Source organism: Cnephaeus nilssonii (assembly GCF_951640355.1).
Source record: "Cnephaeus nilssonii genome assembly, chromosome: 3".
NCBI lineage: Eukaryota > Metazoa > Chordata > Mammalia > Chiroptera > Vespertilionidae > Cnephaeus > Cnephaeus nilssonii.
The window spans coordinates 3,177,655-3,191,531 of record NC_137074.1 but is presented as its reverse complement, the minus strand read 5'-3'; the positions used below and the strand labels follow the sequence as shown (position 1 = coordinate 3,191,531).

The window sequence follows — 13,877 nt, the reverse complement described above, 5'->3', positions numbered from 1 at the left end:
CGCTGTGCCCACTTGTCGTTGACTCGCAGGAACAGTTAAACCTTTGTCAGGATCGTCATTAACTCCACACGCCGTCGCTGTTCAGCTGCTTGGTCTGTCACCATTCTTGTTGCAGTTCAGAGGTGAAGGCCAAGTCCAAGGCCAGGCCTCAGGCGGATACTGCGCGCGGGTTTGCCTGGAAACATGTCTCACAGCGAAGCTGGTGTAGGCGGGTCCCTGGCTCCGTCTGGCACCTAAAACACACATCTGATGGGATAACCCAGTGGTCGGCAAACTTATTAGTCAACAGAGCCAAATATCAACAGTACAACAGTTTAAATTTCTTTTGAGAGCCAAATTTTTAAAACTTAAACTATATAGGTAAGTACATTGTTATTAACTTAATTAGGGTACTCCTAAGCTGGCCTTTGCTAAACACTCAAGGGGCCAAAGAGCCGCATGTGGCTCGTGAGCTGCAGTTTGCCGACCACTGGGATGACCCATTTAAAACATGCCACTTTAAAACCATCTTTCATGTATCTACTTCATGGGAAAGTGCACATAGAGGCTAATTTGGGGATCTAATAACCAAATGGCTTACAAGTCACTTGTATTCAATGTATTACTTACCTTAATTTATTTTTTTTGTTTGTTTAAAGTATTACAAATAGTAGTACATATGTCTCCTTCATTCGTTTCCCAATTGACCTTCCCCCAGCCTCCCCTACCCCACTCCCCACCCCTGCGACCCCCGCATATGCCCTCACCCCCCTCCCAGTGTCTTGCGTCCATTTTTTCATGCTTATATGCATGCATACAGTCCTTACCTTAATTTTTACAAGAAGGGAGTTGCCCATTGTCTAGACTCGTAATGCTGAGCTGGATGTGACAGGTGCTAGGTGCCAAGAAAAGCCAGCGGACTCTGCACTACGACAGTCCTGGAGACGACGCGGCTCTCGGCTCTTAGCTGTGTGATCTTGGCAAGCTAACCTCTCTGAGCCTTTAGGTCCTCATTTGAAAAATGACATCGAGACCTACCTTAAAGGACGGTCCTCAAACCATGTCGGGAAAAGTCTGAGTATGCCATGGGTTCTTAATTCATGATTTTTTTTCCCTTCTGATTCCAAGCCTAATATCTATTTCACTACCGCATACCATGCTACATTTCCATGCACTTTTATTAGACTCCCTTTGGTTGCAAGAACAAGCACTCAGTTCAAACGAGCTTAAGAGAAGGGAAATGTCTTTTAAGGACACAGAGGACCTTGGAGCCTGTCTTAGAACCGGGGATCTCAGGGATGCTGTGAGGTCAGGGAAGGGATGCCCCCGCGGGGAGGGCCTGTCTCTCTACTGTTGAGAGGCCATTGCAGTGCCTGGCTCCCAGGGCTCCTTGGACCACAGGGGGTAGGGGTGGGGGGGGGGCGGGGCTGCTTATGGGAGCAGCTCTGAGCTTTCCCTGTCCCACTGAGGCTGGTCCTGGCACTGGAGCAGTCCCCTGAGGAGAGCAGGGCAAAGTCACCTTGCAGCTGCTGCAGCTGTAAACTCGGGAAGAAGCAGGCGGAGGCGGGCAGAAAGTAATTGTTGGGAAGAGGGTGCTGGGCAGACCATCCAATAAAGGCCCCCCCCAAGACTTTTCCATAAGAATGAGAAACGCCACTGTGATCAGCAGTTGACCAGTCAGTCTTCTAAGGGGACCACGTGTGATCCAGGAATGTCCAGGAGCCATTAGGCTAGAGACAAAAGAAGGGGGAGAGGAAGTAAAAGGGGTCGGCCTGTGGGTTGCCGTGTGCACTTCCTGTCTGTGATTCCATCAGGGAGGCCCGAGAGGGCCCGTGGGTGGCTGGCTTCAGACGGAACCCAGCATGTCAGAGGAATTCAGGAAACTATCGAAAGCCATTAAAATGCTTTTAGAGCCAGACAAGAAGTCATTAAAATGTCTAGGGAGCTATGGTCTGAAATGAGCGCAAGAGCAAGCTGGTGTGGCTTGGAGGTTGAGCGTTGACCTATGAACCAGAAGGTCATGGTTCAATTCCCAGTCAGGGCAGGTACCTGGGTTTGGGCTTGATCCCCAGGAGGGGATCAGGAGGCAGCCAATCTTGATTCTTTCTCATCGTTGATATTTCTTATCTTTCTCTCCCTCGCCCTTCCTCTCTCTGAAATCAATAAGAACATTTTAAAAGTGAGGTGAGGGCGGAGAGAGCTAGACGGGCCTCTTGCCGGGAGACCTCGCGCATGTTCATGGTCACTGATTCCCAAGTGGAAAACAGCGTTCCCCCTCTTTCCTGCAGTGCTGCCGTCAGGAGGTGTGACCTCTGTGTTGCTGTCCCTGCTGTGAACAGCCTGTCGTAAGCTGGGTAAATGTGGGCTTTCTTCCCTTTGTATGTTGTCCACTGTGCACCTGTTGTATGTGTGTTGTTGTCCGGCTAGTCCAGTGGTCAGCAAACCGTGGCTCAAGAGCCACATGCGGCTTGCGAGCCGTGGTTTGCCGCTCTGTTGACTCATGAGTTTGCCGACCACTGGACTAGACTAAATGTTACCGTGTAGTTGGAAGCTGTGAGGATTAGGCAATTGTGGCATATTGTGTGCAAAGAGGTAAAGGGTAGTATATGACAGTGGTCGGCAAACTCATGAGTCAACAGAGTGGCAAACCGCGGCTCCGTCTCGCGAGCTGCGGTTTGCCGACCACTGGGCTAGTCATTCCGACTGAGGTCTTGACTGCTTTGCAAACTTCCTTTGCAAGTATATTTCTTCTTTTCAGCAAGATCCTTTATTTCTACAGGGTATAACCAGAACCTGGGAGGCTGGTTGCCAAACCAATCTCATTTGAAAGCAGTGAATGTGGCCCGGCCAGGGTGGCTCAGTGGTTGAGCATCGACCTATGAACCAGGAGGTCATGGTTCCATTCCCCATCAGGGCACATGCCCGGGCTGTGGGCTTGATCCCCAGTGTGTGACGTGTGGGAGGCAGCCAATCAATGATTCGTTCTCATCATTGATGTTTCTCTCTCTCTCCCTTTCCCTTCCTCTCTGAAGTCAATAAAAATATATATTAAAAAATGAAAGCAGTGAATGTGGAGTTGCCTGTAGTCAGAGTACAGAAGGGCAGGGGAGGCCTCTGAAGAATCACCTGGGGAGGGGATTAAGGAGGTGAACGGGCCCTAACCGGTTTGGCTCAGTGGATAGAGCGTTGGCCTGCGGACTGAAGGGACCCAGGTTCGATTCCAGTCAAGGGCATGGACCTTGGTTGCGGGCACATCCCCTGTAGGGGGTGTGCAGGAGGCAGCTGATTAATGTTTCTCCCTCATCGATGTTTCTATCTCTCTGTCCCTCTCCCTTCCTCTCTGTAAAAAATCAATAAAATATATATTTTTTTTAAAAAAAAAAGGAGGTGAACGGGTTAAGGAGAAGACATCTGCATATGTTGGAGCAAAGAGATGGTCTGGACACAGAACAAGATGAAAAAAGGACAACCTTGCAAACAATCTGGGAAGAACACAGAATGAAAAGCCTAAAAGAAAAACCCATTATGGAAGAAATCACATCCCCCAAAAAAATAAATAAATAGAAGACATTCTCCCCGCGTCCTTCAAGCTACACCTACGACTTAAGTATAAGAACCAACGAAAATGCACTCAGATCAGCCCGGCTGCGTGGCTCAGTGGTTGAGTATCGACCTATGAACCAGAAGGTTGAAGTCCGATTTCTGGTTAGGGCACAGGCCAGAGTTGTGGGCTCGCTCCCTGGGGGGGCGGGGGGGGGGAGGGTGTCATGCAGGAGGCAGCCGATCAATGATTCTCTCCCATCATTGAGGTTTCCATCTCCCTCCCCCTTCCTCTCTGAAATCCATAAAATACGTTTTTTATAAAATGCACGCACATGTAAGAAAACAATGGGATGCAAGGCAGAGGCAGAGGCGCAGAGCTGAGGGGACAGGCTAAGTCCTCATCTCTCCAGAGGCAGCAGCCCAGGCACGCAGAGGGCAGCTGGAAAACCCCATCGTCTTGAGTCCTCCTGGACCAGCCGCTCTCAGAGTGCGGCCGCAGCCCCAGCAGCCCCTGGGAACTGCGAGAAGCACCCGTTCCTGGGCCCCGGCCTGGGCAATGACGTACATGCCCTCCCGCTGACCCTGACGCCCGCTACCATCGGACAACCACAGGACTAGGTCCTTCCTCGCAGGCCCGAGTTCGGGTGTAACAGCCCCTCGGCTTGATCTCAGCACTAGACCTCTTCCCACGGGAGAGCTCAGTCCACAGCCCTGAAGGACAGAGACACAGCAGACAACAGCGGAACCCGTTCGCCGGCCACATTTATTAAGGAGTGAGCCCCATAGCAGACAGCCACCAGTTCTGGACCACTTTGTCCCGGACCAGCTGGCCCTGAGGCTCGGTGGCATCCGGAGGCAGGAGGGCCAAGTAGACCGGGGTCTCTGCCCCCTCCTCCGCCGTCCTGGAGCCGAAATCCCCAGCCATGTCTGTCTTCACCCACCCGGGGCAGCAGGCATTGAGCAGGATCCTGTCGGCTTTCCTCTTCTCATCCAAACGCCGGGCCAGGATTCGGGATAAGACCGTGACCCCCAGCTTAGACACCCCGTAGGCCGAGTTGGGCCAGCCTTCCCGCTCATGCACTTCATTTTTCGCATCCTCCACGAACTTTTTCATGAGCTCCACCAGGTCCCCCTCCGAGAGGGTCTCGCAGCAGAACATCTCCTTCAGGGGCGGGCTGCACTGCTCCAGGGCGCGGGAGCCCTGCAGACTGCTGATGTTCACCACTCGGCCTGCAACCACAGCCGCAACGCGGCAGCCGGTCACACACGCCGTCGCTGGCTGACGAGGCCGCGACGGACTGTGATCGAATCACGCTGCAGGTTTAATTGCTGATTAAAAACACCACTCTAGCCCAGCCAGTGTGGGCCAGTGGTTGAGCACCGACCTACGAACGAGGAGGTCCTGGTTTGATTCCCCGTCGGGGCACAGGCCTGGGTATTGGGCTTGAGCTCCAGTGAAGGGTGTGCAGGAGGCAGCCGATTGATGATTCTCTTTCATCATTGATGTTTCTATCTCTCTCCCTTCCTCTTTGAAATCGATAAAAATATGTACAGAGAAGAAGAGAGAGAGATAGAGTTAGAAACATCGATGAGAGAGAAACATCCATCAGCTGCCTCCTGAACACCCCCCACTGGGGATGAGCCCGCAACCAAGGTACATGCCCTTGACCGGAATCGAACCTGGGACCCTTCAGTCCACAGGCTGACGCTCTATCCACTGAGCCAAACTGGTTTCGGCAAAAATATGTATATATTTTTAAAAAACATATTATATATATGGAAATGGAAGATAGAAAATCAAATTATGGGAGCTACCTTATGCCTCTGAGGAAAATACAAAACCTAAGAGGAAGAAGGGTCCTCTTTTAATCTTTCCCGAGGATATGTTTGTGGGTTTTGTGGGGGGAGAGAAAGACATAGGGAAACAATCAATGTGGGAGAGAAACATCAATGGGTTGCCTCCTGCTTGAGCCCCAACCAAGGATGGAACCCGAGACCCTTCAGTGCACGGGATGCCGCTCCAACCAACTGAGCCACACCAGCCAGGCAAGTGTCCTCTTTGATCTAAGGACACACCTCTGGGAGAGGCCAAGAGGGGACGGTCTCAGACGCCAGGTGGGTGCAATCAGCCCTGAGAAGGGGGGCAGCCATTCCTCCCCGCTCTGCTGAGGTCCAGGTGGCCTCACCGGTCCAGAAACACTCTTTTAGAAAGAGTGCGCACGTTGCTCCCCCTAGTGGCTTGACACTTCCTTAACCTATTGACTCAGAATCTCGAACAAATAAGCAAGCAGAAATAATTCTTTAAAGTGATATAACCTGGCGGGAGGGGCTCAGTGATTGAGCAGCTACCAATGAACCAGCAGGCCCTGGTTGGACTCCCAGTCAGGGCACATGCCCAGGTTGCAGGCTCCATCCTTGGTGGGGGGCGTGCAGGAGGCAACCAATCAATGATTCTCTCTCATCATTAATGTTTCTCTCTCTCCCTTCCTCTCTGAAATCAATAAAAATATATTTTTAAAAAATTAACCTGAATATATATAAACCTATATAACCTATATAAACCTAAATTAACCTATTAAACCTAAATAAAGAGTGGCTTTTAACTCAGGGAGCTAGCAATTCCCTACAAACCAAGAAGCACCAATGCTCAGCATTTTGCCCTCCAGGGACTCACCTGTCCTGGGTTGATCCCTGAGCCCCACCCTCCCTCTCGCCTTCTTTTCTCTTGCAAAGGGCTTGGTTTGTGATCACGTGGCAGCTGCAAGCCTTACTTCACCAGAACTGATTATCCTGATTTGATTGAGGGGTGTAGTCAGGAACCCTGGTACTGTTTCCAGCTCTCTTAGCACCTGGCTGTGTTCACTGCTCTGGGCCTCAGTTTCCTTCTCTGAAAGCGAAGGTGTAGGAACGTGAGGTTTCTCTAGCACCTCGCAGCTTTCAAATTCTATGATTCTAAAATCCACAGGGAGAAGACATCCTGGTTCTCGGTGAGAGACACCCCTACAGTGAAATGCTATGCAGCCGTAAAAAAGGATAAGAAACCTTTGTCCTGACCTGGAAAGAGCCCCAGACAGAGTGAATGAAGGAAACATGCGGCAAGCATTATAATTAACACCACCCTTTGTGTAAAAAAGGGAGCAAAAAAAATACACTTAGATTTGCTTAGATTTGAATGTAAAACTCCACCCCTTTGGCCCTGGGCACTCACCAACTCCATGAACCAGGACCAGGGCTTCCTTCTGCCAGTACCTGCAGCTCTACCCGAGGATTTCCCAGGATCCCACCCCGAGAAGAGGCCAATAAAGGGAATTACCTGTGGGGGCTGGAGACAGGGGTTGGGCAAGCTGGGGTGGGGGCAGATGGCAATACAGGTGCAGCTCTCTCAGGCAGCTTTTTAGATTTTAGGTTTTTGCACTAGAGGTCCTCTTTATTCAAAATGTTCAATTTTAAAAAGCGCATTTCTAATGAGAACAACAGTGTTGTTTTTCCTTAGACTCACAGTTGACTTCTGGGGAAATAAACTCCTCAGGGAAGCAAGCCTCCCCTCCCCCTGCCATTTCCCCTCCCCCCTCCAGCGCGGCGGTAATAGAAGCTTGTGATTCTTTGTTAATGACAGTCGCCCCCCTGGACTCAGCGCTCCGAGGGCAGGACTGTCTTGGCCCACTGTGCGCACATCACCCAGAGCAATGCCTGGGTACGGTAGGCACTCAACACCGATTTGTGCAAAAAACCATTAAAGCTATTTATTGAAGTGTGGGCAAGATATTTCCTAGTAAATAAAATGTTCCTGTGGGTGTTCTGAGTCAGCGAGACCAAGCTTGGTGCAAGAAGAAAGAAATACAGGGAGAGTCGTATAATGCCAGGTCGGACACCACCCCCACCCCCGGGGAGCTGGGCGTGGCCCCTTCACCCTGGGGAGCTGGAGGAGGACTCCCTGAGGTTGCAAAAAGGCAAGGGGACTTTTAAGACTTGCAACCCCTATTGTTCTAGGATTGAGTTCATGTCCTGGGAGACTCAAGAGCATAACCATGTGTCACACGTACCTTTTAAAGCTAAAGCTAAAATGTTTGGGTGAGGAGCAGATACAGCCCTGTAAAAAAATGATGCCTTGCCCTAGCCGGTTTGGCTCAGTGGATAGAGCATCGGCCTGCAGACTGAAGGGTCCGGGTTCAATTTCTGGTCAGGGGGCATGCCCAGGTTGTGGGCTTGGTCCCCGGTGAGGGGCATGCAGCCAATCAATGACTCTCTCTCATCATTGATGTTTCTATCTCTCTCTCCCTCTCCCTTCCTCTCTGAAATCAGTATATATATATATATATATATATATATATATATATATATATATATATATATACACACACACACACACACACACACTGAGTGGCCAGATTATTATGATCTCTGAATGCATAATAATCTGGCCACTCAGTGTATATTCTATATAATAAAAGGCTAATATGCAATGAGTTCGACCAGCAGGCAGGTTGGCCAACTGCCCATGTCCCCTCCCCCTGGCCAGGCTGGCCAGACCCCACCCATGCACGAATTCATGCACTGGGCCTCTAATATATACATACATACATATATATATATATATATATATTGAGTGGCCAGATTATTATGTGTTCAGAGATCATAATAATCTGGCCACTCAGTGTGTGTGTGTGTGTGTATAAATGATGCCATTTTCTATGTCTCCCCTCAGAGAATAGCACCCCTGGGTGACCCCTTCGGGAAGCAGAGCCCCTGGCACTCCTTGCTGAGGGGTGCAACGTGACCATCCACACGCTGGACTCACCGTGAGGCTTTATTATGGGCAGCAATTCGTTGCAGACGTTTCTCGTGGCAAAAAAGTTTGTCTTCAGAGTTACCTCCGCTTGAACGTCAAAGGGCGTGGGATCATCAACTTTGAAAAAGAGAAGGAAACAAGGACAAAGTCAGGCAACGCGGACCCGCTCTCCAATGAAAGGGGGAACGCTAACCTTTCAGTTTTTAAACCACCAGGTCGGTGGTTCCCCAACTTCACCCGCGAACCTGAGTCACCTGCGGGGCCTGTGCGAACGGCTCCCTGGGCCCCGCCCGGAGCTGGCCGGAGCCGGTCTGGGTGGGGCGCCAGCATTGGCGCTTCAGCGCGTTCCCAGGTGACGCTGCCGCTGCTGGGCTGCGGGCGAGCCGGCTTTGACCTTGGCCTCTCAGCCTTGGACGGGCAGAGGGGCGCCCGGTGGGTCTGCTGAGGTGCGGGCTCTGACTCAGCGGGTGTGGGGCAAAGCCTGAGCTCTGCGCTGGCAGCGGGTGCCCGGGGCCGCAGGTGCTGCGTCCAGCGCGCACACCTGGAGGGGCCAGGCTGGCAGCGCAGGCCGGTGTTCCCCCGGCTGCAGCTCAGGAAGCCGGGCCCTTGTCCGCCAGTCCCTCAGCCATCGGGGAGGGGGGTCAGCCCCCCACCGGCCTGCGCTCCCAGAAAGCCCGCACCCTGCGTGGCAGGTGGGGTGCACAGCGGTGGGGAGCAGCCGGGGCCCAGGGGATGGAGATTCGTGCTTCCCAATAGTGCGCTTTACTCCGTCCTCCACTAGGTGCGAGGGGGGCCGGCCCGGTACTTCCTTCTACCCGCAGCATTTAGCTCAGGAAGTTCCTTAATCGAGCACTAGAGTAAGTCCTCGCTTTAAGCCCCTGCCCCGCAAAGTATCCAAGATGCTACTCAAAACCGCCCTTGTCCGTCTGGTAACCAGCACAAGTTCCCCGGGGGAGGGAACAGGCGCGCTTCCTTCCAGCCAGAGCCTATCAAAGCTCTCCCTGAAACCAAGTCTGCAGCCCACTACTGTGCCCGTGCGTCCTCGTCGGGTCTCAGAGACTCATTTCCTGTCCCGAGCAGATGGCTCCTGGCGTCTGTGAATGCGCCCTTTCAAGAAAGCGAAAGCCCCAGAGAGCTTGGAGACCCCGCGCAGAGGGACTGTTTCTGGCCTTGGACAGAAGGCTGATGAGCTAAGCAGGGCGTGGCCCGCTCCCCGGAGGCGGTTTCCTTGCAAAACAGGGGCAGCTGACCGCTCGGCGAGGGCCCCGGGCTGCGCACAGGCGCGCACAGGCCTGCGGTCCGGCGGGCGGGCGGGGCGCGCTGTGCCCAGCACCCCGGCCCGCTGGGCGCTGAGCGAACCGCTCCCGCAGCTCCGGGGAGCGAGAACCCTCCACAGGGGCGCACGCTGCCTTTCCCGATCGCTCAAGCGGATGGGCGGGCGCGCCTGCGGCTCGCTGTCCCACACCCTCGGGGCGCCCAGGGCCCCCCCTCTCCCTCTCCCTCTCCCGCACCTACACTTGAAGGCGATGCCCGCGTTGTTGACCAGCACGTTGAGCCCCCCGTACTCCTTGCGCAGGAAGTCGCGCAGGGCGCGGATGCTCTGCAGGTCGTCGATGTCCAGCTGGTGGAAGCGCGGGCTCAGCCCCTCGGCCTGCAGCTGCTGCACGGCCGCCAGGCCCCGCGCCGCGTCCCGCGCCGTGAGCACCACGTCCCCCGAGAACTGGCGGCACAGGGCCCGCGCGATGGCGAAGCCGATGCCCTTGTTGGCCCCGGTCACCAGCGCCACGCGGCTGCAGGACGCCATGGCCGGGTGGGGGGCGCGCGGGGTACGTGCCCGGAGCGCGGAGCGGGCTAGAGGCCACGGGGGACACCCACTTCGGGGACCCGGCCGCAGGCAGAGAAACCGCGCGGAACTGAGTTCTGGAATTCCCTGCTGCGACTCTGAAGAACGAGGCCCGGCCTCGGTCCCTCCCTCCAAGGAGGGGCCTGCGGTTCCCGAAGCGCTCGGAACGCCCCGCCCCCGCCCCCGCCCCCGCCCCCGCCCCCGCCCCCGCCCCGCGCGGCGCCCCGGCCCAGCAGCGCTCAGCCCGCGGAGCGGTAGTCGTTGTCGTTCTCCCAAAGCAAAACCGGACCGTGATGCGCTGGCAGGGCCCAGAGACGCACGGCAGGTGGAGAGAAGAAACTAGTTTAGGAGAGCCCCAAACGGAGAAAAAGAAGTGCCGACTGATTTTCGTGGGTCTGCGCCCATCATCCCCTGTCAAAGGAGGATGTTTGCTTTTCCTTAAAATGCAATGACATTTTAGACTCGCAACTGCTTCTGGGGACGTCGCCTGGTTAAGAGAAACTCCAAAGAGAATTAGGGCACAGCGGTGCTGTGAGCAGAACCCCAGGTGCGCGCAGGGCGCATCCCTGTGTGCTTCCCAGGGCGCCCCCAGGCGGGAGGGGACGTCTGTGCCGCTCTTACCGGTGCCAAGCCTCTTACTGGGATGTTTTCATTTGATCCTTACGTGCCCCCCGCGGCTGCGAAGTGCCTGCACGTTAGGTTTGTCCAAGGTGACATACATAATTTTTTCTCCCAGTGAAACCTGTGTCCCACAAAGCTCAGCTGAAAAGGAATCCCAAAGGCGTGCCAAGGTGTGGATGGGCAATTAGAACGCCCCGCCCGCCTTCCTTAGTGTAATGTGGGCGTGTGTGATCCCAGGGCGCTTCCTGGCGGTGGTGGGCTGAGGGAGAGCTCCCATCTCATCGTGACTCAGCTTTTCCCGGCACCGCAGGCTGAGCTGCCGCTGGGCGCCCCTGTCGCCTGGATCCACCTTCTCCGCCAAGTAACAGGTGAGGTCAGGAAGGTGTGCACCTGCTCTGTGCGGTCCCTTACTGTGGCTCAACCAATATATCCCCCCCCCCCTCCCCGCCACCTGCAGATTATTTGGAACTCTATTAAAGACATAGGGCTAGCACAGCCGGTGTGACTCAGTGGTTGAGCGACGACCTATGAACCAACAAGTCACTGTTCGATTCCCAGTCAGGGCACATGTCAAGATTGCCGGCTTGATCCCCAGTGCGGGGTGTGCAGGAGGCAGCTAATCAATTATTTTTTCTCATCATTGATGTTGCTGTCTCTCTCTTCCTCTCTGAAATCAATAATAATAATAATATAGGGCTATGCAGTTTCTTGTGGGCACTTAATTTGTGTTTTTAAAAAATTAGTATATTTCATCTAAGTGGTTGACTTTGTTTATATGAATTTGTTCATAATATGCCCTTATTAATCCTTTTAATAGTGGTAGTGATGCCACCCCTCTCATTTCTGATATTAATAATTTGTGTCTTTCATGTTTTCTTTTCCTGGCTAGAGGTTTATATTAAAAAATTTTTTTTTATCAAAGCAGCAGCTTTTTGGTTTCATTGATATTTTTCTTTAGTTATATTAGACTAGAGGCCCAGTGCATGATTGAATCATGCACGTGTAGGGTCCCCTACACGCTTTCGCTTTTCGCGGTGGAGCTGGGTGCCTGGTGCCAGAGCAGACAGGCACCCAGCTCCCCCGCTTTTGCTGGTCCGCGGCCGCTGAGGGGGGCTGCCGCGGACACCTGGCTCCCTGCCGTTGAGAGGCGCAGCTGGGTGTCCGAGGCAGGCCCCCTCAGCGGCCGCGGATCTGGCCGTTGAGAGGCACAGGGGGCGGGACTCTCAACAGCAGGGTAGCCCCCCTCAGTGGCAGCGGATCCGTGTCTCTCAATGGCCGGATAGGCCACCCCGAGTCCCGCCCCCCAGCCTCCCGCCGCCCAATCGTGGGCGTAGCGGAGTGATGGTAATTTACATGTTACTCTATTATTAGATAGGATTTTTGTTCTAGTCTTTATTTCGTTTTTTTACTCACTTTGGGTTTATTTGCTTTTTCTAGTTTCTTACCATGAAGGTGTGGTCATTGATTTGAGATCTTTCTTCTTTTCTAATAGAGGCATTAAGGGCTATTAATTTTCTTTTAAGTACTGAGTTAGCAGCATTCAATGAACACTGATATGTTGTGCTTCAATTTCAATCAGTTTGAAGTACTTTCTAATTTACTTTTTACAATTTAAATTTTTTAATTTTATTGATTTCAGAGAAGAAGGGAGAGGGAGAGAGAGAGAGAGATAGAAACATCAATGATCAGAGAGAGTCATTGATCAGCTGCCTCCTGCACGCCCCACACTGGGGATTTATCTGTGATTCTTTTCAAACTGACTTTGCTCTTACTCTGAGCCACTACTACCCCTTGTGTCCCAGATAATTAGGTCACGACCTAAGCATTCCCAGCAACGTATGTTCAAAGTTCTTCTCGTTCAAAAAGCCCGTTGTCAAGAGAAACCAAGATGGCAGCATAGGTAAACACCTATACTTGCTGCCTCTCACAACCACATCAAAATTACAATTAAAAGACAGAAAAACTAAAATCCAGAGCCACGGGAAAGCTGGCTGAGTGGAAGTTCTACAACTAGAGAGGTGAAGAAAGCGCATTGAGACTGGTAGCTTTTTAATCGGGAGGGAGATACATGCTCCAGCTTGCTCTGAACTCCAGTTCCAGGAGAGACTCTGGGGGACCCAGACACATACGGGGAGAAGCTGGGCTGTCTGGCATCGGGACAGGAACGCGAAGGCGGCTTTCTCTCAGACAGAGGTGCTGGCAGCGGTCATTGTTCCTGCGCTGGGACCTCTCCAGTGCAGGGCTGACTGGCAGCCATTGCTGTTTGCTCCGCCCTGGTGATTCCCTGAGACCCTGCCCCACCCAATTTACAACCCCACCCAAGCTGTGGGCAGCGGCTTTTGCATAGGAATGGCCTGTCCTTTCTCAGCCTAAAGTCTGTCAAACAGGCAGCAGCTGGGTCAGGGAGCCCCAAAGCAATCAATCTGGCAGCAGCAGCCTTCCTTGCTACATAGCTGGGCCTCATCTGGATACTTCCAAACCCGAGACAAAGAGGAGGATTCCAGATCTCTCTGGAGCTCCTGCTGGGTGGCCCCAGGCAGTGGCTAACTTTGCACCTCCTTGGAGATCCAAGAGCCAGTGTACATATTGGTCAGTGTTAGACCACACCAGATTACAACTCTTCAGATTCGTAAAAGGCACACTCAAGGGGCAGACTCAGTGAGCACCAGAGCCCCACTGAAGCAAGGCCTGCTGCTCCACAGGGGTGTCTCCTGCAGAGCTGCTCTTCCACTGTACTCCCAGCTGGTCCTCACAGCCAATTGGCCTGGAGGGCAATTCCTCCAAGTGATACCAACAGCAATCAAGGCTCAACTACAAGACTGTGCACACAGCCCACATAAGGGCGCACCTTGAGTGCCCAGCTCAAGTGACTGGGAGGCTGAGCCACTGGGCCCTACAGGACACCTACTACACAAGGTCACTCTACCAACTCAAGGAGACACAGCAGCTCTTCTTAATACATAGAAACAAACATAGAGAAGCAGCCAAAATGTGCAAAGAAACATGTCACAAATGAAAGAAATGGATGAAAGCAAAATACTGTATATAGAGTTCAAAACCACTGTTATAAGGTTACTCAAGAATATTCTAGAAACCTCCAAG

At 53.0% G+C, this 13,877-nt stretch overlaps 1 protein-coding gene across 1 annotated transcript; it reads right to left on the bottom strand.

Annotated features, from left to right (window-relative positions):
* Positions 1–4,273: 4,273 nt before the first annotated feature.
* LOC307097148 (carbonyl reductase [NADPH] 3) lies at positions 4,274–10,265 on the bottom strand. Its single transcript, XM_079767130.1, has 3 exons — positions 9,827–10,265; positions 8,321–8,428; positions 4,274–4,752 (listed from the first exon to the last, which is right to left on the bottom strand). The coding sequence occupies exons 1-3, from the start codon at positions 10,113–10,115 to the stop codon at positions 4,289–4,291; spliced, it is 861 nt and encodes a 286-aa protein (XP_079623256.1). The 5' UTR covers positions 10,116–10,265; the 3' UTR covers positions 4,274–4,288.
* Positions 10,266–13,877: the final 3,612 nt, after the last annotated feature.

Coding starts and splice junctions, on each gene's coding strand:
- LOC307097148 (XM_079767130.1), bottom strand. CDS start 10,115: ATGGCGTCCTGCAGCCGCGTGGCGCTGGTGACCGGGGCCAACAAGGGC. Junction 8,429..9,826: donor CGCGGGCATCGCCTTCAAGT/GTAGGTGCGGGA, acceptor TCTTTTTCAAAG/TTGATGATCCCACGCCCTTT. Junction 4,753..8,320: donor GCCCATAATAAAGCCTCACG/GTGAGTCCAGCG, acceptor CTGTGGTTGCAG/GCCGAGTGGTGAACATCAGC.